General features: G+C 38.4%; 1 protein-coding gene across 2 annotated transcripts in view; it reads left to right on the top strand.

Moving 5' to 3' along the window:
• DHX36 (DEAH (Asp-Glu-Ala-His) box polypeptide 36) overlaps positions 1-22,865 on the top strand; it is a 59,563-nt gene that overhangs the window by 3,795 nt on the left and 32,903 nt on the right. For both annotated transcript variants that reach the window (XM_006902098.1, XM_006902097.1), the window contains exons 2-12: positions 1,233-1,357; positions 2,231-2,465; positions 2,960-2,998; positions 5,547-5,717; positions 8,525-8,604; positions 11,067-11,141; positions 11,251-11,417; positions 13,465-13,546; positions 20,927-21,067; positions 21,335-21,437; positions 21,725-21,812. In XM_006902098.1, the coding sequence (XP_006902160.1) occupies positions 1,233-1,357; positions 2,231-2,465; positions 2,960-2,998; positions 5,547-5,717; positions 8,525-8,604; positions 11,067-11,141; positions 11,251-11,417; positions 13,465-13,546; positions 20,927-21,067; positions 21,335-21,437; positions 21,725-21,812 (1,306 nt within the window). The remainder of the gene's footprint in view (positions 1-1,232; positions 1,358-2,230; positions 2,466-2,959; positions 2,999-5,546; positions 5,718-8,524; positions 8,605-11,066; positions 11,142-11,250; positions 11,418-13,464; positions 13,547-20,926; positions 21,068-21,334; positions 21,438-21,724; positions 21,813-22,865) is intronic.

Below are 22,865 nucleotides of genomic sequence, written 5' to 3'. Positions count from 1 at the left end.
ACGTACACAAAATTTAAAAAAAAAAAAAAAAAAAAATGTCTGTAACTACTAAAGTATTTACAGTTTTTATCTTAATTGTTTTTGTTTTTAATTGGTGGTAGGGGTTAGAGGAGAACCAAGGGACATGATGAATATGCTTTTCTTTTCGATTATAATAGGGATCATTTAAATGTATTATTACAGAAAAAAAAAAAAAACACCCTAGAATGATATATGTAGTCTGGAAGACCCTCGATGAGATGGATTGATTCAGTGGCTGTGGTAATGGGGTGTGTCGGAGATGGTGAGATTGGCACAGGATAGTGTGAAGTTTAGGGCTCTTGTACATAGGGTTGCTATGAGTCGCAGGCAACCGATGGCACATAACAACAACAACAACAACATATGGATTGATTAGATTGGATCGGTGTGCAATTTTTTAATTATGTTAGGTCTCATTTAAGTAGTTTTCATTACAGAAAAAACACTGGAAGGATGTGTGAGGAGCTGTGTATGGGTTAAATGAATGATTTAGATCTATATTCATTAAATTGAGAATATGGACTTAGACTAGAGGTCAAGTGGGCTAACTTAAAATGACTTTTTGTAACTTTGACCTTATTTTTCATTACCGAATAATTTTGCACATGCTTTCTTATTGTTGTTGTTAGGTGCCATAGAGTTGAGTATGACTCATCACGGCCCTGTAAACAACAGAACCCTGTCCCATCCTGTTACATCCTTACACTTGGGCCCATCACAGCAGTCACCCTGTCAGGAGGATTTTCCTCTCCTTCGTTGACCCTCCACCCTTCCAGGCATCACTTCCTTCTCACTTCCCCTTCCAGCATGCCCATAGAGGGGAAGCCTTGCCTCCAAAGAGCACTCTGGCTGCCCCCTCTAAGATATAATTGTTCTTTTGGTAGTCCGTGCTCAAAATATCCACTCTCTCATCCTTATTCATTGTCCAGCTCTGAGTTACACACCAAGTGATCAGAAAGACCAAGGCCTGAATCAGATGCATGCTAGCGCTCACACTGACAGCATGTCTCCTCAATAATTGGGAGAGGTCCCGAACTGCAGACTTACCAGTTCAGCGCATCTCCTGTTTCCTGACTGCTGGTATCAAGAGTGTAAATTGTGGATCCAAATAACAGGAAAGTGTTGACAGTTTCAGTTTCTTCTCTCTCCATCATGATGATACTTAACATGTTTTCTTAGGTTAATAAAAATATTTTTTCCCTTTCTGCAAGAGAGCTGTAGTGCACATGGACGAACGTCGAGAGGAACAAATTGTGCAGCTGCTGAATTCTGTTCAAGCTAAGAATGATAAAGATTCAGAAGCTCAGATATCCTGGTTTGCGCCTGAAGATCATGGGTAAAAAGAAAAATATTCTTTTAAAGAATGAATAAAGACTAGCACTTTATGAATAATAAAAGTAACTTCTGAAGCTCTTTAATAAGTGAAGTTTAGCCTTAAAGTAATGTATGTTTTTTTCCTTAAATACAGCAAATTTGATGAAATGTCAGAAAAATTAGATGACACATTTGTTCTCAGGGGAAAGTTAAGTGATAGAAATAGTCTATTTGGAAAGAAAATGTATTAACTTGTGTATTATTCTTCCTGAAAGCAGGAGTGGCATCCACTTCCTAAATAACATGCCTCCAGACACTATGAACTTAAATAAATGTTGTTAGTTGTAGAAAGACTTCAAGCCTTTTGCTCATACAGTCACTATGAGTTGTGTTTGACTCAAAGGCAACAAAAACATTATTCTTCTTATCTTAGCATTTCAGATTTTCTTCTATGGGGAAAGCTTACAAGATGTAAAATTGTTGCTGTTTTAGCAAGGTGACAGGAACTATCTCATTCAGAGAGAAAAATTAGTAAAAATTTTTCAAGGACTGTTTAATGTAGCATTACATTTACAGCTCAGAAATGGTAGCTAGAAGAAAGAAACAAATTACACCAGAAGAAAATAAAAACCAAAGCCAGCGAATAAGAAGGCTTATTCTGTGGTTTCTAATTTTATAACTATCCTATGGAATGAGGTGTTTGGTGATATTTAATATGTAGAAGAATTTGAATTCATTTTAAGTACTCATTGTAAGAACTGCTCTATGAAAAGACTGAAAACTTTTGATACTGGTATTTTTAAAGTCACACATTGTCTTGTTTTATTCCAGGGGTAGCTCTTTTAACTCTTTCTTTGTTGTCTTTTGTTTTTCTTTTCTAATTTTGTTCACATAGATATGGTACTGAAGTTTCGGCTGAGAACAGGCCAAGCTTAGAGAAGAAACTTGAGGACCAGGAAAAAAAATTGATAAACCAAGGAAAAAGGATGTTTAGGGCCAGGGATAAATCATACACAGACCGAGATTCTGAGTATCTTTTGCAAGAAAATGAACCAGATGTAATCTTAGACAAAGAACTATTAGAAGATTTACAGAAGAAAAGAACTGACCCTCGTTACATCGAAATGCAGGTAGTGGGAATTAACCTAGGAATTTGACATAACTAAGGTCACAGTTCTTAAATGGCAAAGTGGAATTCAGTATGAAATGTTCTTGTCACTAGAGGTATTAATTTATTTAAATTCTTATACTCAGTTTAACAGATTAACAGAGATAGATGGAAAAGAGAATGCAATATAGAAATTGGAGATTAAAATGTAAGAGAAATAGAAAAAATAGTGAAATTTAGAGACTGTGAATGTTGCCTAATTCTGTTTTAGTGCCATTAACAGAAATTGTCTCCGTTTTGCTGGATGTGAAATAATTCTGTATCAAATATTTTAAAAATAAGTTGTTAAATTGTTAATTTTCTTAGGAATTCTTGAAGTCTTAAAATTTTACATGTACTGTAAAATAAAACCACTTTTAGGTTCTAGTATATTTGTGAACTGTTCTGGTAACAGTAAATAAAATTTGTTAAGTTTCTTTTATTAAAATGAAAATTTATTTTCTTTTTTAATTTCAGCGTTTTCGGGAAAAGCTACCTTCATATGGAATGCAAAAGGTAAAACTCATATACACGATTTTATTTGATTGGAAGAATACTTAGTAAAGAAACAAACTCTTTTTAAGCTATGTATGGAGAAGAAATATAAATTGCTAACCTTCCTCCTGAAAATTATTATTTGAACCTTATCATTAATTTTATTGTTTTGAATTATCAAAGGACAAAAAGGTTCCTAATATTTTCTTATATTTTTTATCAATACTTGAAATCTTCAGAATTTAAAAATAAGATTTTTACATCTTAGTAACTTTGGATAAACTCTCTACACTTAATTGAGTCTAAACATTTTAACGTCAAAATTTAAATACTATACAATTGATCCTTCAGCAACACAGGTTGGTTTGCGTAGGCCCAGTTCCATGCACACTTTTTCTCTGTTGCTAGTAAGGTGAGCTTATGAGAGGAGAACCCTCAAGCAGATGGACTGACATAGTAACTGCAGCAATGGGTTCAGGTATGTCAAATGATGAGCATAGCTCTGGATAGGGCAGGGTTCAGATCCATACTGATAGAGTCTTTTTGAGTCACACTTGACTCGGTGGCACCTAACAGCATGTTACGCCCTTGGAAACACTGTGTAGTGCTGTTTTATTTTATTTTATTTTATTATTTTTGTGTGCGTGTACCGTCAAATCAGATCTGAGTGGTACAGGAGGAGATTGTCCCTCCTTCCTCGGCAGAGCATCTGGTGGATTCGAACCATTCGCCTCTGGGATTGTAGTGGCAGCTCCTTGCCACTAGGCCACCAGAGCTCCCCCCAAAACACTGTGTAGTCCTGTTTTCTGAATGACCAGTTTGTCCTGTCAGTCAGTTTTGTATCACAGTGAAAAGATTTGTAGATTTCTGATGGCATGGAGATTTGAGAGGTGTTGCCCTTAGCCCATATGTTTTTTAGGGATCAACTGTATAGTATTTTAATGAATTTATTGTTATTCGCAGAATTACCTCTTATGGAATGATATTCTTTATCTTCCGTGCCTTAAGTTGGTTTTTCTTTACTTTTCATAGCATTGATTACTACCTGACATTTATACATTATACTTACAATATATGCCCTTCTTAGTCCGTTGTAAGTTTGGTAAGGACAGTGACTATTTTATTCTTTTCTATTTCCTGAATAGGAAAGTCTATAGATTCTTAGGATATGCATTTTGAATAAATGAATTCTATTCCACTTATAAATAGTTAACAGTTAAAATTTTCAGTGTTCAAACGTAGAACTTGTTCAGAAGTATGATTTAATAGAAGGGGAGTTTTTAAAAGCAAAATTGTTTTTATAGATAAAAGTAAATGCGTAACAACCTTCTGAAGTAGCAGGAAATATTTTCTTACTAAAAACAATAGTGCTTATCTGAAAGAAAAAATTTCCTGAAATGATAAGGTTTTTTCCCCTATACAACTTATATCTGTATTGAGGATCCCACATTGACAGCTCTTGTCAATCCTTTTCTTAGTGAGGTAGTTTATTTCCCCCCCCCCAAAACCAGTACTCTGGCTTTGTTCTTTATATTTGTTGCTGTTTATCTCATTCCAAATTGTAAGATCTGTATAGGCAAACTGCCAGTGCTGTATATAACTCTGTGTGTGTGTGTGTGTGTGTGTGTGTGTGAGAGAGAGAGATTGAGAGATTGAGAGAGATTGAGATTGAGTGAAAGATTTTGGAACAGATTGGTATTCCATTCAACCATTCATACTTGCTTTTTGATAGCAATTACCGTTACACATCCTATTACCACTTTTCCCCCCCTCTCTGGTTCTTCTTTTTTATCCATCTTTCTGTCCTCTCCCTTCATACATTTTTGAGCTTTATTCCTGGAAGAATGGTGCTTTTGGATCCTGTATGGATAATTATTCTAAGGACTTAGTACCTTGATGGTGTTACAGCACCATGTTGTTGTTATGTGCTGTCAGGTGGGGAATGAACTTTAGCTGACCCTCTGCCAAGTTTTCAGAGGCAGTTTAATCCCATGGGAGAAGATTGCTCATCTTTCTCCCAGAGAACAGCTGCTGGATTTGAACCATGTGCCTTTGGATTAGCAAGGCTGCTCCCTACCACTAATCCTCTCAAGCTCCCTTTTCACTTGGTAGATGGCTCTGTTATTTACTGCAGGCTGTACCACAGGGTTGAGGTGAGTTCAGTTCCAGGAGCAAGGGCAGCTAAGGACCATATTCTCAGTTCTACGAGTCTGTCAGGCTATAAACCTGTCCATCACTGTGATTTTGAGTTATTTTCTCCATTTACCTTTTTTTTTTTTTTTAAATCCAAGACTCTATTATGATCTCCCTTAGAGCAGTTGACAGGTTGACAGTAGTAGCCAGGTACTGTCTGATTCTTTTGAGCTCAGAATTCTGGAGACATGATAGAGGCCTGAAAGCTGCACTTGACCACATTTCAACATAAATATATTGTCCTGCTGAGTGATGTCTTCTCTAACACTTAACAGTATATGTTTGTTAGAAACTTTAGCTTCTTTGAATGTTATTAATTTTTTAGGCTTTTTATATAACATTTAATGTCTTGCTTTATTTTTCTCTTTCCAAATAGGAATTGGTAAATTTGATCGCTAACCATCAGGTAACAGTGATAAGTGGTGAAACTGGCTGTGGAAAAACCACACAGGTTACTCAGTTTATTTTGGATAACTACATTGAAAGAGGAAAAGGATCTGCGTGCAGAATTGTTTGTACTCAGCCGAGAAGAATCAGTGCTATTTCAGTAAGTAAGCTGTCATTTTTAAAAAGACTCTTCTTTTGTCTTTAATTTTTCCTTTAGATACTGCTTTTCCATAGAAAATTAAAATAAGTCCAAAAGAACCAGGATATGATCTTGAATCAATTCCGTTTGAATTTCAGAATCATCTTGAGAATAGATTTGAAGCGTTGAACAGCCAGTAATCAAAGACCAGATGAGTTGTTGAATGATATTAGGGGTATCATCCATGAAGAGAGCAAAAGGTCATTACAAGAGTGAAGAGAAAGAAAAAACTGAAATAGCTGTCAAAAGGAACTTTGAAAATTGTACTAGCACCTTTAAAAGCTGATAAACAAAGGGAAAACGTGCCAAAGTGAAAAATCTGAACAGAAAATTTCAGAGGACAGCCGAGAAAGACAAAGCAAAGTAAAATAATAAAATGTGCAAAGAGCGGAAGTTGCAGAATTAAAAGGGAGGCACTTGCTCTGCATTTCTCGAGCTGAGAGAACTGAAAAGCTGAAGGCTATGGCAGCAATATTGAAAGATGCTCTACATGACCTAGGAAGCATCAAAAGAAGATGGAGGGGTGTCCCTCCAGTCAGTGGAGGGATATACACGGGATCATTGTGCAAAAAAGAACTGGCTGACACTGAAAAATTTCAGAAAGTATCATGTGTACAGGAGTCAATTAAGGAGAAAATTGAAGTTACATTGAAGGCATTGGCAAAAAATAAGTCCAGTTGACTTGTTTGAATTAACAGATGCAGCCCTGGATGTGCCCACCAGTCTATGCTAGGAAATTCGGAGAACAATTGTCTGGCCAATGGATTGGAAGAGGTCCATATTTGTTCCCATTCCCAAGAAAGGTGATCCAAAAGAATGTGGAAATAATTGAACAGTGTCTTTAATATCACATGTAAGCAAAATCCTGCTGAAGATCATTCAAGAAAAGCTAGAACAGCACATTTATAGGAAACTGCCAGAAGTTCAGGCAGGATTTAAAAGAGGCCATGGCTCCAGGGATATCAGTGGTGATGTTAGATGGATCCTGCCTGAAAGTATACTGGTATAGATTATATTAAGTTATGGCTAACATTGGTAAGAATGGAAATCCTAGAGCACTTAATTGTGCTCATGTAAAACCTGTACCAAGAGGCTGTTGTGCAAATAGAACAAGGGAACAACACTACTACATGGTTTAAGATAAGAGTGCATTAGGTTTGTATCCTCTCTCCATTACTACTCAATCTTTATGCTGAAAAAATTGTTTGAGAAGCTGGATTCTATGAAGAAGAAGGTGGCATCAAGAATGGAGGAAGTCTCATCAATAACTTGTGTTACACAGATGACACAACCTTGCTTGCTGAAAGTCCTGAGGAGGACTTGAAGAATTGGTTGCGGAAGATAAATTTATTTAATATAAAAAATATATAATTGCATCTCAACGTCAGGGAAACAATAATCTTACCAGTGGACCAATAGGCAACCTCCTGATGGATGGAGAAGAGATTGAAACTGTTAACAGCTTCATCTTGCTTGGATCCACAATTACCACCTTTGACACCAGTGGTCAGGAAACCAGGAGATATATTGCACCAGGAAGTCTGCAGTTAGGGACCTCTCTAGATTATTGAGGAGTAATGATGGCTGTTTGAGCGTTAAAGTGCATCTGATTCGAGCCATAGTCTTTCTAGTAACTTGCTATGTGTCTGAGATCTGGATGACAATTAAGAATGACAGAAGAATTATTGATGCTTTGAGCTGTGGAGTTCAAGAGTACTGAACATCCCATGGACTCCCAGAAGAACAAACAAGTATGTCATGGAGAAAGTGAAGTCAGAGTGCTCTTCAGAGATGATAAAGATTTAGAGTGCCCTTTAAAGATGATAAAGCTTTGCCTCACATAGTTTAGGCACATTGCTAGGATGGGCTACTCCTTGAAGAGGGTCACAATGAGTTAAAGGCAACTCAATGACATAACTACATCCATCCACTCTAGTCACAGAGTTTCTGAAGGTTGATATTTCACAAGTACATAGCCAATCTGCTTGGAGATGCTCAGTGCTATATTGTGTTATTACAACAGTATCCGTGTGTAAGTGGGCCCATGATGCTCCAACCACACTGCTTTAAGAAACAAACGTTTTATTTTGTGGTTTTTTCCCCCTTTCATAGCGAATCCTAAACCTAATTATTCTAAATCTTCAAAACCAGTTGTTGTTAGGTGTTGAGTACGACCCACAGCAACCCTGTCCTGTCCTGTGCCGTCCTCACACTTCCTGACACACTAGAGCCCACTGTGGCACTGTGTCAATCCACCTGGTTGAGGGTCATCATCTTTGACCAGTGTTAAAAGAGCTTTGTGCCTCTTGTCCTAAGAGTTAAGTTTATTTGCTTATTAATGTTACCTAGGCTATGCTGTAACTGTATCAGGATTATATAAAGATTCATCTACAACCTGCGTTATGCAGATGACACAACCTTGATTGGTGAAAGCCAGGAGGAATTGGAGCACATAGTGGAGAAGATCAAAGACTACAACCTTTAGTGTGGATTATACCTCAACGTGAAGAACAGAGGTCCTCACGACTGGGCCAGTAGACAGCATCATAAGTGAAGAAAAGACTGAAGTTACTAGTGATTTCTTTTTATTTGGATCCACAGTCATACCCTTGGAAGAAGAGAAGACATCAGATAATGCATTGCGTTGGGCTCTCAGGAACTTGTCAAAGTTGTTGTGATTTTTTCAGAAACCTCAAATTTGTCCTGAAGTTCATGATTTTCGTGCAGATAGTACTGTATTTTTACCATAACTGGTTTTTAAATTACAGGTTGCGGAGCGAGTAGCTGCAGAAAGGGCAGAGTCTTGTGGGAATGGGAATAGTACTGGATACCAAATTCGTCTCCAGAGGTAATGGTTCATTTTTTATTTACTGGTAGATTTTACTGACACTTTGACGCTAGAAATCCAAGAATGAAAATTTTCCCACTTTTTTATTATTACAATTGCCATTTAAAAGAACTGTAGCCTAGTATAAGGAGTGTAGGAAGCAATAATGTAATTTTTTTAACCAAAACTGAAGATTAGTAGTTGTAGTAATGTACTGTTGAGTTCGAACCAGTCCACAGCACTGCATATGAAATGATTTAAAAAGAATTTTCCCCGCACTTAGGTGATGGTTGTTATGTGCCATCTAGTCGCTTGTGACTCGTAGTGACCCTGTGTACTAATAGCTCTGAAACCCATCCTGTCCTGAGACAGTCTCATTTTCTGTGACGCACTGACCCTCATCATCCCAGTTATTGAGTTCATCTCCTCTGGGATCTTCCTCCTCTTTGCTGTCCGTCCACCCTTGCAAACATGATGTCCTTTTCCGAGGACTGATTCCTCCTGGTACAGTGCACAAGGTAGGTGAGGGAGAGCTTCAAATTCCTTGCCTCAAAGAAGCAGCCTGGTTTCACCCTATCCAGGTCAGATTTGTTTGTTCTCTTGGCAGTCCATGGTATTTTATTTTTGGGAGGGGGGGATTTGTTTTGTTTTGTTTTTGTTGTGTACTGTCCAATCAGATATGATTGGCACAGTAGGAGATTACCCCTCCTCCTACAGCAGAGCACTTGGTGAATTCAAACCACACTCCTTTAGGATTCTAGCACAGATTCTTGCCACAAGGCCACCAGAACTCCCTAGTCTATGGTGTTTTCAATATTCTTCTCTAACAAAGAACTCCAAGCTTCAATTTTATTGTCATCTTTATTCATTGTCCAGCTCTTTGATGCATAGCAAGTAATTGCAAAGGCAATGGCTTGAATCAGGTGCACCTTAATCTCTAGACTAACATTATTGTTCCTCAGTACTCTGAAGAGGTTCCTGACAGCAGACTTTTCTGATGCAGCAGCAGTTCATCTTCTGATTCTGGCTACTGGTACCAAGCAAGGTGAAGCTATTACCAATATCAGTCTCTTCTCCATGTATAATGATGCTGCCAATTGGCCCAGTGGTTTTCTTGATGTTGAACTTCAATGGATATTGAAAGCTTCAGTCCTTAACCTTCTGCAGCAAATGCTTCAGGTCTTCAATGGTTTTAGCAAGCAAGGTTGTATCTTCTGCGTAGCTCAGGTTGTTGATGAGTCTTCCTCCAATCCTGATGCCCTATTCCACCTCATAATCCAGCCTCCCAAGTGATCTGTTTCTCATATATGTTGAAAAAGTGTGGAGATAGGATGCATCACTGACATATACTTTTTCCAACTTTGAAACATACTATGTTTCCTTGCTCTGTTCTAATGACTGTTTCCTGGTCAAAATATAGATTTCACGTAAGCACAAGTGTTCTGGGATTCCTGTTCTCCGGGTTAGCCATGATTTGTTGTGATCCACACAAATGCCTCTGTATAGTCTTATGAAACAAAACACAGTCAGTCCTCTGTTACTCTCTGCTTTCAGCTAAGTTCCATCTGACAATGGCTGTAATGCCCCTAGTACAACGGCCTCTTCGAAACCCCGCTTATACCTCTGGTAGCTTTTTGTTGATGTACTGTTCAAATCGTTTTTTATACTCTTCAATAGGATCTTGGTTGCATGTGATAATTAGTGATATTCTTCGATAATTTCCACACTCTGTCAGGTCTCCTTTTTTTGGAGTGGGAATAAATAGGAATCGTTTCCAGTCAGTTGGCCAGGTATTTGTCCTCCAGATTTCTTGGCACAACATACTGAGCACATCCAGGGGTGGTGCATCTGTTGTTGAAATATGTCAATTGGTAGGCCATCAATTCCTGGGGCCTTGTTTTTTGCCAATTCCTTCAGAGTTGCTTGAACTTCCTCCTCCTTCATCATTGCCTGTTGATCATACACTGTTCTGTGAAATTCTTCTGTCAGCCAATTCTTTTTAGTATAGTGACTCTTAACTACTTCCATCTTTTACTTTAGATGACTAAGTTAATTATTTCAGGAACTAAATTGGTGTCTTAATCTTTTAAATACTACTCACCTACTTTCCTGACTTTATTTGGCAACCAGTAAGTACCTGGTATGCTTAACTCTGTCCTTCTCCATTGCATTTCCTGGAGCTCAATTTTCTACTAAACCTTTTGGAAAGAACAGCCTTTCTAATTACCATATCTTGTATTTCAAGAAGTTAATTTATTCTCCACGTTATACCCTTAAAATGTAATTTATTAATACTCTACTAGAACAGTTAAAATAACATGCATTGAACTTGAAGGTAGATTTTACTACTACAGTGATAGGTGCATGCATCACTAAAAATACAAGTATAGATTTTTTTATTAAAAATTTCTAAAACTAAAACGTGATGCTTGCTAAACTAATAGAAAAGTAAAGAATTACTAATTTATGTTTTTTATTCACAGTCGCTTGCCGAGGAAACAGGGTTCCATCTTATATTGTACAACAGGAATCATCCTTCAGTGGCTCCAGTCAGACCCGTGAGTGTAAATTATTAGATTTTACTGATTTGTAATAGACAGTTATTCTTCTTGATTTCCTTTTGTAAGTTCCACGCTGAGTTAACATCTTCCCCACTGTCTGCCTCAGGCATTTAACCAGTGTCAGTCACATTGTCCTTGATGAAATCCATGAAAGAAATCTACAGTCAGACGTTCTAATGACTGTCATTAGAGACCTTCTCAGTTCTCGGCCAGAACTGAAAGTTATATTGATGAGTGCCACATTGAATGCTGAGAAATTTTCAGAGTATTTTGGTAAGTGAAATTTACAGTGATCGCCTTAGTTTAAAGTATCTCAAAACCATTGAATTTAGAGTAACAACATGTTTGAGTAACAACATGTTTGAGCATCCCACGTATGGTATAGTTTCTAGAAGCTAGCTAAATTTGAACGGGAGCGTAATATAGAGACATATTTGTTTCATCAGTAATCTAGTGGACCAGTGTTTTTGCTCTGTAATGTAAATTAAGCCCATTAATTTTTGGACGATTTTGGGGAATTAAATCGATAAACTGATATATGAGCAAGTAAATTTGTGTACTTAAGTCTAAAAAGCTCATTACTGTAGATTTACGTCTAACTCGCAGCCCCAGCTGTTTTCTGAGGCTGTAAATCACTGGGAAGGAGCTTCCCCATTTTCCTCCTGCAGAGCAGAAGATGAATTGGAATGCCCAGAGGGGGCTGCCTTTGAATTAGCACTTCTGTGCACCGCACCACTAGTGCTTTCAGTGTGTAGTCTTTAGAACATAAATGTAGGATGTTGGGATCCTGCTTGAGGAAAATTTGCTCATTGTCTTATCAAAGGCTGGCTTTGGTAATAAATTACCCTCTGGATATCCTACTTTGTCCTTTGTAGGAGGGAGCTTAACTTTTACCCTTGTTTATGTCCGGTTCCCACAACAATATGATACTAAGTATAGTAGTCAAAATAAATGCTTAGTGATTTATTTTCTTCTCATACAGTCCTAACTTAGAGTCAAGAGTTGGACCTATTTATAATGCTCTCATCAGTACTGCTTTAGAAAAGACAGGTAGCTTCTTAGTGCTACTACCAGGAAAATTAAGATAACGTGAGTGAGTGTAAAGCACGAATTTAGATGGTTTAAAACACATTTTTCTGTGGTTCTGTAGTTTTACAAGCCTGTTTTGTGGTTCTTCTGTGGCGTGCATATGACAGACTAGTATCGTTGGCTGTTAGCAACAGTAAGCATAACACTGACCATTTAAGGAACACCTGCAGTGGGTCAGCTAATAGATTTGGCACTTTAGCTGTAATCCTCATCATAACGTAATGAGACAGTGTTTATTCTCATTTTCACAAAGGAGAAAACAGCCTCGGAGCAATTAAGGAGCTTAAACAAGTTGTATAATTAACAGGTGTAGGTGTATAAACTACATGCTTTTTAAATATGCTACCTGACTTTCCTGTTACAATGGGAAAAGGAAAAAGGGGAGAAGTAACATGTAATATAGCTATGTGTAGTAAATGTTCTTTTATTCAACTTTCAGAACTGATGTGATGCCCTCCCCCTTTTTAAAAAGAAGCTTAGAGCTGAGGTTGATTATCTTGCTCAATTTTTGAAGATAAATTTATGAAAGTAAGATTTATAATAGAGAACTCAGATATTTTGACCTCTGATGCAGTGCTGACTTTGTTGATAGTGTGTGCTACTTGTGTTTAGGAGAAATAGACCCTCAGTAAGATGGTCAAACACAGTGACTTGTACCAGGCAGGATTTGGAGGGTGCTGATGACCCAGCAGGGTTTGTTCTGTTGTACTTAGAGTCGTGCATCAGAACTGACTTGACAGCACCGAACTAATTAAAGATGGGTTGTTGGTTTTGAATTGGTGGTGGTCGTATTTTGTATTTGGGTTTTTTTTGGGAAATTAATTCTAAAACACAATTTAATGTTTATTTTTTAAAAAACTTTTATTAAAAAAAAAACCCAAAACTTTCTTTCCTTCAATTTGGGTCCCACAAGAAGTGGTGGTTTTTATCTAGATTTCACTAAAACTTGGTAAGACTTCATTTTGGTTACAAATGAAGATCAGATTGATAACTTTAAACAAAATAATAGATTTCTGTGTATTTTAGTTCACCTTGAAATAATCTGTACATTAAACTGCCAGTTGAGATTTGGAGTTGAAAAATAGTGTAGAACTCTGAAAGTAACAGGGCCATTTTATGACATTAAGAATGTTGATGAAAAGTCATTGTTCTCTGTTAATAATGTGATAGGATTTTTCCTTCAACATCTTAGTATATATAGAGATTTCTGTTTCTTTTTCTACCATCTTAGGTAACTGTCCAATGATACATATACCTGGCTTTACTTTTCCGGTTGTGGAATATCTTTTGGAAGATGTAATTGAGAAAATACGGTAAGAATTATTAAAAATACTTTGAAAAGCTCAATTATGTAATTTTTCTTAAGCTAAACTTAGACACAAGATACTAAAGAGCTGAACATAAGATTCCAAAAGGCTGCTCGGAATGACAAAGCAAAATACTACAATGAAATTTGCGAGGAGCTAGAGTCAGAAAATCAAAAGGGCCGGGCTCGCTCAGCATTTCTTAAGCTCAAGGAACTGAAGAACATATTCAAGCCTAGAGTTGCTGTAATCAAGGATGCTTTGGGCAGAATATTAAATGATCCAGGAAGTATTAAAAGAAGATGGAAGGAATATACTGAGTCATTATATAGAAAGGAATTGGCAGATACAGAGGAATTTAAAGAAATAACATATGAGCAAGAGCCTATGGTGATGAAGGAAGAAGTTCAAGCTGCTTTGAAGGAAATAGCAAAAAATAAGGCCCCAGGAATAGATGGTATACCAGTTGAAGTATTTCAGATAACAGATGTTGCCCTGGATGGGCTCACCAAGTTGTACCAAGAAATCTGGAGAACAACCACTTGGCCAACTGACTGGAAGAGATCTATATTTGTTCCCATTCCAAAGAAAGGTGACCCAACTGAGTGTGGAAACTACAGAACAGTGTCATTGATTACACATGCAAGCAAGATTCTGCTGAAGATCATACAAAAACGATTAGAACAGCACATCAGCAGAGAACTGCCGGAAGTCCAGGCTGGGTTTAGAAGGGGTCATGGTACTAGGGATATCCTTGCTGATGTTAGATGGATCTTGGCTGAAAGCAGAGAATACCAGAAGAATGTCTATCTGTGTTTCATTGATTATGCAAGCCATTTGACTGTGTGGATCATAACAGGCTATGGCTGACTCTGAGAAGAATGGGAATCCCAGAACATTTAATTGTGCTAATGCGAAACCTATACTTGGACCAAGAGGCAGTAGTCAGAACAGAGCAGGGTAACACTGCATGGTTCAGAATTGGGAAGGGTGTACGCCAGGGATGCATCCTGTCTCCATACCTTTTCAACATGTATGCAGAGCAGATTATCCAAGAGGCTGGGCTCTATGAAGAGAATTGTGGCATCAGGATTGGTGGAAGGTCTATTAACAATCTCCGTTATGCGGATGACACAACCCTGCTTGCTGAAACTGAGGAGGACCTCATGCACTTGCTGCGAAGGGTCAAGGACTGCAGCCTTCAGTATGGACTGAGGCTCAATGTCAAGAAGACAAAGATTCTCGCCACTGGACCAATTGGCAGCATCAAGATGGATGACGAAGAGATTGAGAGTGTTCACAGCTTCAGTTTGCTCGGCTCCACAGTCAACACTCTTGGCACCAGCAGTCAGGAAATCAAAAAGCGTATCGTGATGGGAAAGTCTGCTGTTAGGGACCTCTCTAAGGTACTCAGGAGCAACAGTGTCTCTCTGGAGACTAAGGTGCACCTGATACAGGCCATGGAGTTGCAATCGCTTGTTATGCATCAGAGAGTTGGACAATGACTAGGGAGGACAGAAGGAGAGTGGATGCTTTTGAGCTGTGGTGCTGGAGAAGGGTACTGAATGTACCCTGGACTGCCAGGAAAACAAACAGATTCATCTTGGAGAGGATTAAACCAAGCTACTCCTTGGAGGCAAGGATTCTGGGGCTTCGTCTGACATACTTTGGACATGTTGCCAGGAGGGACGGGTCCTTGGAGAGGGACATCATGCTTGGGAGGGTTGAGGGACAACACAGGAGGGGAAGACCCTCTATGAGATGGATTGATTCGGTGACTGGGGTAATCGGGATGGGTGTGTCAGAGGCGGTGCAGTTGGCGCAGGATAGAGCAGGGTTTAGGGCTGTTGTGCATAGGGTCGCTATGAGTTGGAAACGACTCGACAGCACATAACAACAACAACAACAAACTTTAGACTCAGGAACTCCTTATAGACCATTTTTTTCTAAACCTAAAATGTGTATTTCCCATAATTCAGGGATTTCTAATGTGGATTACAGTCTAATTTGTAATAAAATCACCTGGAGCTTTTTAAAATCCAGGAGATCAAAGTCTCATGCCAGATCTAGGTAAACAGTTTTTTAAAGCTCTTTGAATGATTTTAATTGGCAGCAGAGTTTTAACATTTTTATTTTATGTTGATTTGCTTACAGAGTTCATATACATTGTGTTTTACACTCTCTTTCATTCACGTTTTGTTTCATTCAATCATTCCCATTCATTTTGTTTCATAAAATTGATCCCCATTGAACTATGGTTCACCATTACTATGTCTTTCCAGATCCCCATTGGATCTTTCCCATTTCCTTTACTCCCTCCCCCCAAATTATACAACCCAGTTATATTTCCCCTGCCCATCCTCACCCCTCTGGTCCCAACTCCCCCGGCCCCTTGGATCCTCAATGCACATTTTACTAGCTATAAATCTCTATAATAATGGTCTTATGCAGTATTTGTCCTTATGAGACTGAGTTAGTTCACTCAGCATAATGCTTTTCAGTTTCTCTCAGTTTATATAGTAATTTACAAAATCATTGCTCCTGAGTACTGCATAGTATTCCATTGTGTGAATGTACCACAGTTTCTCAATCTGTTCAGTTGTGGTTAGACATTTGTGCTCTTTCCATGTTCTTGTAATGGTGACTAATGCTGGGCAGTCGAGTTTGAGAAGTCTTCTGAGTTTTTTAATCTTTTGGCTCTGAATACCCAATTTTCATTATCCTCTCTGACTTCCGTCAACCACTCTTTATTTCTTTGTATGAGTCTAATTGGTAATTGTCTGTATTTTTTGTTCTCATGGTGCAATCCTGCCTATTTCATTGACCAAAGTTGTGACATGTAGATACTATCTAGTGTACACTTTGATTCATGACTCTCTGCCCTGTAACATACTCTTTCTTTTATATCTTCCTTTTTTTGTAACTGTTGATTCTATAAAACGACTCCCAACTTTATTTCCTGTTAAGCCTCTGTAATACTTCTCACAGGCTGTATTGTTTTTCATCTAGCCCACCATTGCCCATGTCAGGTAATACATATTTTACAGCTATATCATGTGTTTATATTTGTCACTAAGTGTAGTCTCTGTACTTGATCTGCAATACACATTTGAATGAATAGACCAAATAGAAAAGATACCAAAACCCTTGTGCTGAAATGTGTCAAGACTCCACAGCTTCCATGTTAAATGGAAAAAGCCAGGAAGTGATAATGGGAACAAGAGAACAAAGAGTCTTCCTTCTAGTTTACATTGGCAAAATTTAGCTAGATTTTGCCTTCCCTTCTTGAATGTGTGTGTGTGTGTGTCTGTATATATATATTGAATTTTACTCCACATCTTATACTGTATTGGGAACTGAGCATAAACAAGGAAAGATATGATACAGAAATCATCAGAGCTTATATCTAGAAAGAAAAAACATATTGGCTAGCGTATAAAGTTTGGTTAACCTGTTCTGAGTGATACAAGAGTATATTGGTAAGAACTTCACCACCGACAAAGAAGGAGCAAGAGAATGTAATGCATCCTTTAGGACCAGAGACTGTTGCGCTGGCCAGACGAGGGCCCATGGGAGAACAGCCACAGGAGCTGCAGTGGACAGCCAGGGACCTGCTATGCTAGGAGATGGAGTGAACCTTGGGACAGTGATGAATGGACCGGAGCGAAGAGCCTTTAGCCCAAGTTAGTTGGAGGACTCTGGTTAGCAGGACTGACAGCTTTGTTACACTGGCCGCAGGCCTCAAGGCGTAAGGCTGAGGCATCTGCAAGCACATTGCACAAGCTGTGCTAACTCAGTTCTGCTACTAACCTGGATTATAACTTTTTCACTTCCTCTCACCCACCTCCCAAAAAAAGAATATTAGCAGTGAGATGGTAACAGCAGGGAGCAAGTTGGTCAAGTCAAGAAGGTGAGGAAATTCAGAGGAGACATGTCACAGTGCAGCATGATGTATGCTAATGTCAGAGAGGCAGTGTACGATCTTTCTCTGCGTTAATTTATCATCTGTGTAAATATGCCGAACACTCACTCTCTGCCTTAATATTCTGTTGTGGATCCTGCTTCCTGTCATGCCTCCTTTACCAGCTGTTTTGCGAGAGAATAATAGCAGCTTGATAATAATGAAAATCGTTTTGAGTGTCATAGATGTAAAGTTAAATAATGATGAGTGGTTTTTTAACCTTTCTAGAAGTCAGGGACTGTGCATGAAACTCTTTGAGATGGTCTGTGGGGAGAAAACGACGGTATCTGTGTACTTGTGTTACTTGTGCCAGCCCTGAAAATGGAATCCAAGGAGGCAGCATGGTCCTTGATGAGAGGTTTTCATTAGAAGCCTCCAGTTAACCTCTTCAGAAAAGGAGAACTGCACCTCTGGGAAGTGTTGTACTGTTAGATCCCTGGAGCTGAGTCAGCTCCTAGTGACCCTGTGAATAACAGATCTGAATCCTGTCCAGTTGTGTGCCATCCTCACAGTCTCTAGCACACTTGGATTGGTTGCTGTAGTCACTTTGAGTCCACCTGGTTTGAGGTTCTTCCTCTTCTTTTCTGTCCTCCACCTTTCAAAGTACGATGTCCCTCTCCAAAGAACAGCCTCTGGTAGCACCATGTCTAAAGTATGTGAGAGAGGAAGCTTTATCATGTTTGTCTCCAAGGAGCACTCGGACTGCATCTCCAACACACAGTTAAAGATATCACTTCTTCTGTCATCTTTACTCATTGTCCAGCTCAGATGCATAGCAAGTGACTAAAAAGACCATGGCCTGAATGAGGTGCACTTTAGTCTTAAGGACAGTGTTAGTGATAGGATATTAGCCATATACGTCTCAGGTTACCCTCCTTGAAGTTGGAGCCTTTATATGTCTTCTTGTTTTTTGGTAGGGTGTTTGTTTCATTGGGTTTTGCCTTTTTATGTATTAAAGACTTAGGGGATTCCTGGGTCACCGATACTGAATAGGAAGGGGCAGTGAGCACCTTTTGGAGAGCTACATATCACGCTGTACACTTTATTGTATTTTTATCCTCAGTAATCTGCTGGAAATATTTATCTCTGAAATCAGGATAGTAGGCTGGAAATTTAGCCACTTGTCCAGAGTTAACTTATGGCAAGGACATCATCAGTCTGTTTCCGAGTCTTGAGCTCATACTCTAAATACCATTGGGCCTTATGGTGATTAAAGCACAGGTACCTTTTTCTTTGTCTCCTCACCTCGGGAGTCCCAGGCCTCTCAGTAGCATTTCTGGCCAGCTGTCTTGTCTGTTTTGAGCAGACATTGCAATATGGTGGAATTATAGTGTAGCAGTAGACTGATGCTTAAGAGATCTGCCCCGCTGATTCTGACTGCTGTTAGCTGTAACTGTGACACCAGGCCAGATTGAATCGTTTTCAAGCATGGTCTGCAGGTCTGTGGACACACTCTTGACGCTTCTGGGACTCTGTTTAAAATTCCCAGCCAGCATGCCTGAACCTAGTGAACGGGGAGTTCTGGTAGATGAGGAGCTTCACTACCAGCTTCTCCAAGGGAGAAAGAAGGGCCTTCCCCTCCAGGGCTTCACAGTGATTGACAGCCTGGAATCCCTGCTGGGTGATCAGCTGCGAGTGGGCTCGGACTCCATGGCAGTGGGTTTTTTTTTTTTTTAAAAAAAACTGTCAAAAAATGGAACGTACAGAATCCAGTTGCCAAGGTTAAAATTTAGAAACCTTCAGTTTCACAGATTTTAGAAATTTGTATTCTTCCCCCCAATTTTATTTTACTAATTTTAATGAAAATGTACAGAGACCTTGGATTTCCATTCATTCATTGTTGCACTTTTCTCTACACCCCCCCCCCTTCCATTTCGCTCCTCTCTTCAGAAAGCAAAAGATAAACTTCTTCATTGGTATACAATCCCCCCGCCCTGAATGCACTCCACTATGCAACCTTAATTATGGAATCCTGTGATAACCATAATACCCTATCATATATCGCTTTTGAACTGTTCTTTCCCTCATATGTTTCTATGCAGTATACATAATCTATCCAGTTGTTCTCAGTCTTACCTCAACCCTGATGTCAGTCAAGTTTGAAAACTGTTATTTAAATGCTATATCTGTCTAGGAGGTATTCATTAACTGTTGTACCAGACTTAAAATAAATTAATCCGAACATGAATCTTAAAAAGTTAAAAGCGAAGCTCTAAGTTAGTTTTTTAAAAATATGGCTGTTTAACATGGTCTGCAAGTTTATATACTGTAATAGAGAAAAATAATTTTTATCTTAAACATCAGATTTTTGTGTTTTTGTTGTTAGGTGCTGTCGAGTATGACTCACAGCAGCCCTAAAAAACTAAAGATCTGAACCGTGTCCTATACTGTGTTATCTTCATACTTTCTGACACATAAGAGCCCATTGCGGCAGTCATTGTGTCAGTCCACATGGTCAGGGTTCTTCCTCTCCTTCCCCAATCCTCCATACTTTCAAGCATCATGTCCTACTTCAAGAAATAGCCCCTCATACCAACATATCCAAAGTATGTGAGGCAAAGCCTCATCATTCTTACTTCCAAAGAGCACTCTGGCTGCACCCTCTCCAAGACAGATTTGTTTGTTCTTTTTGACTGTCTGTGGGATGTTCGGTGTTCTTCTCCAACACTACAGCTCAAAGGTATCAATTCTTATGTTATCCTTTCTCATTGTCCAGTTCTCACATCCACACATAGCAAGTGATTGGAAAGACCATTACCTGATTCAGACGCACCTCAGACTCAAACTGAGATTCAAATATTACTCAATAATTTGAAAGGCCCTAACTGCAGATTTTCCCAGTACAGTACATCTCCTTATTTCCTGGCTGATGTTACCAAGGGTGTTAACTGTGGATCCAAGTAATAGGAAATTGTTGACAGTTTTAATCTCCATCCTTCATGATGTTGCCTCTACCTCCTATACCTGGACCAGGAGGCTGTTGTGTGAACAGAGTAGAACACCGCATGGTTTAAAATTGAGAGGGGTGGGCGGCAGGCTTGTATTCTCTCCTTACCTGTTTAGTCTATATACTGAGCAAATTATCCAAGAAGCTGGACTCTGTGAAGAGGAACGTGACATCAGGATTGGAGGGAGATACATCAGTAACACAACTTTGCTTGCTGAAATTGAAGAGGACTTGAAACACTTGTTGCAAAAGATCAAGGAATACAGCCTTCGGTATAGATTGCATCTCAATGTCAAGAAAACAAAGATTTTTACCACTGGACCAATAGGCAACATCATGATGGATGAAGAAAAGTTTATGTATAAAATCTTAAATTGATGTTTTATTGCTTATTAGAAATTGTGATAAAAAAATCATCTTTGAAACTTTGTTTTGATCGTACATGTATTATCAGACATAAGCTTATTTGTTTTTGTTTTAGGTATGTTCCAGATCAGAAAGAACATAGATCCCAGTTTAAGAGAGGTTTCATGCAAGGGCATGTAAACAGACAAGAAAAAGAAGAAAAAGAAGCAATCTATAAAGAACGGTGGCCTGATTACGTAAGGGATCTTCGGAGAAGGTAATCTTATTGTTGGGGAATGATTGAACAATGATTTAGTGACTAAAACAGAAACCGCCATTTGAATTCATACATGCTTGCGAGTTCGTTCATACATACGCTGGCTGAGTATGCTATGGTGAGTTGACTTAAACACCATTAAAATGGTTCTGGTGTCTTTAGAGTCCCCTATTTGTAGATAAAGTAGTAAGATTTTACGGGAATTTAAATCACAAGAAACATTATAGTAGTGATATCATTTCAGATATTTTGTATTTACTCTTGTAGGTATTCTGCAAGTACTGTAGATGTTTTAGAAATGATGGATGATGATAAAGTTGATCTGAATCTCATTGCTGCCCTTATCCGATACATTGTTTTGGAAGAAGAGGTCAGTTTTTTCCCAATCCATGTAACATTTTCTTTTAGTAATGTATCAAGGCCATGGAAAAAGAACAAGTATTTTCTTTGATGCTTTTAAAGTAACTGACTATTAAAGAAGTTGACACCTCCCACCCAGATAAAATCTCAAAATTATGAAATACTTTACATTTATTTGAAGAAAAAAAAGAAGCATCGTTTTTACTTTTTTAGAGTCTAGATTTTAGTTGTCACAGAATTTTATTGCTCAAGTTTTGTTGGTGTGATCCTTTGTAATGGCTGTTTCTTCACATGCAGGATGGTGCAATATTGGTGTTTCTGCCAGGCTGGGACAATATCAGCAATTTACATGATCTCTTGATGTCACAAGTGATGTTTAAATCAGGTACTACTTAAATAAAATTTTGTTGCCCTTTCTAGAGTGATCTCTATCTTAGGTTATTCTTTGATTTGAAAAAATACTGCTTTTGAAGCTGCTTTAGTGAACTTGGTGGCCAGAGCCCAGGCTGGGTTTTTTCATTTCATTTAGGTTTTGGGTACTTTTTTGTTGTTGTTGTTGTTGTTGTTGTTTATTTTGGGTTTTTTTAGCGGTCTGGGTTATGGGTGAAGGCTGTGTTTAGTGAAGCTGTGCTTTTAATATTATGAAGATTTTTTAACTCTCTCTCAACCTAAGGTTTAGACACTGGCATTTAGAGGGGTTTTTATTAGAAGAGGTGGGGTTGTTTTGTTTTGTTATTTTTTTCCTCTAGTAGGTTTTGTTGGGGAGGAAACAGAGATTTTCCTTTATCACTTAACCCAGTGTTTCTCTACTCTGACCATAGAAGAGTCAGACATGGAGTTTTTAAAAAAATTCAGATGCCCACATCTCTTTCTTACCGAAATGTAGGTATGCCACTGGAACATCAGAAGTTTTTAAAACTCTTTGTCAGATGATTTCTCACTTTTTAAACAGTATTACTTGAAAATGTTTTCGAATGTCCCACATTAACTCTTCTAACTTGGAAAATGCATGAGGGCCTTTTGTAGCTATAAAATTTAGTAACTTCAGTAGCCTCTCTAAACCTCTGTAAATAAAGTATAGAATAGATTCTAGTTAATAGGTTTAGTTCTCTATATAATTTCTAACCTGACTTGTAAGACACTAGAAAAACAACTTAAATATAGTAGTATGTATTCACATGTACGCTTGTACTTTCATTCTTTGTTTAATCCTATTATGTTAATAATGCCCAAATTGATAAAATATCTTCTGTAAAAAATACTGTCTTATTTTGCTAGTCAATGATAACCTTTATCAAAAAAGTAGACTGCTTAAATGTATGTTGTTGTTGTTGTTATGTGCTGTCGAGTCGTTTCCGACTCATAGCGACCCTATGCACAACAGCCCTAAACCCTGCTCTATCCTGCGCCAACTGCACCACCTCTGACACACCCATCC

The sequence above is a fragment of the Elephantulus edwardii genome, unplaced genomic scaffold (assembly GCF_000299155.1).
Source record: "Elephantulus edwardii isolate Elephantulus edwardi_28Jun2011 unplaced genomic scaffold, EleEdw1.0 scaffold00368, whole genome shotgun sequence".
In the NCBI taxonomy this organism is placed as follows: Eukaryota; Metazoa; Chordata; class Mammalia; order Macroscelidea; family Macroscelididae; genus Elephantulus; species Elephantulus edwardii.
This window is presented reverse-complemented; position numbering and strand designations above follow the sequence as displayed.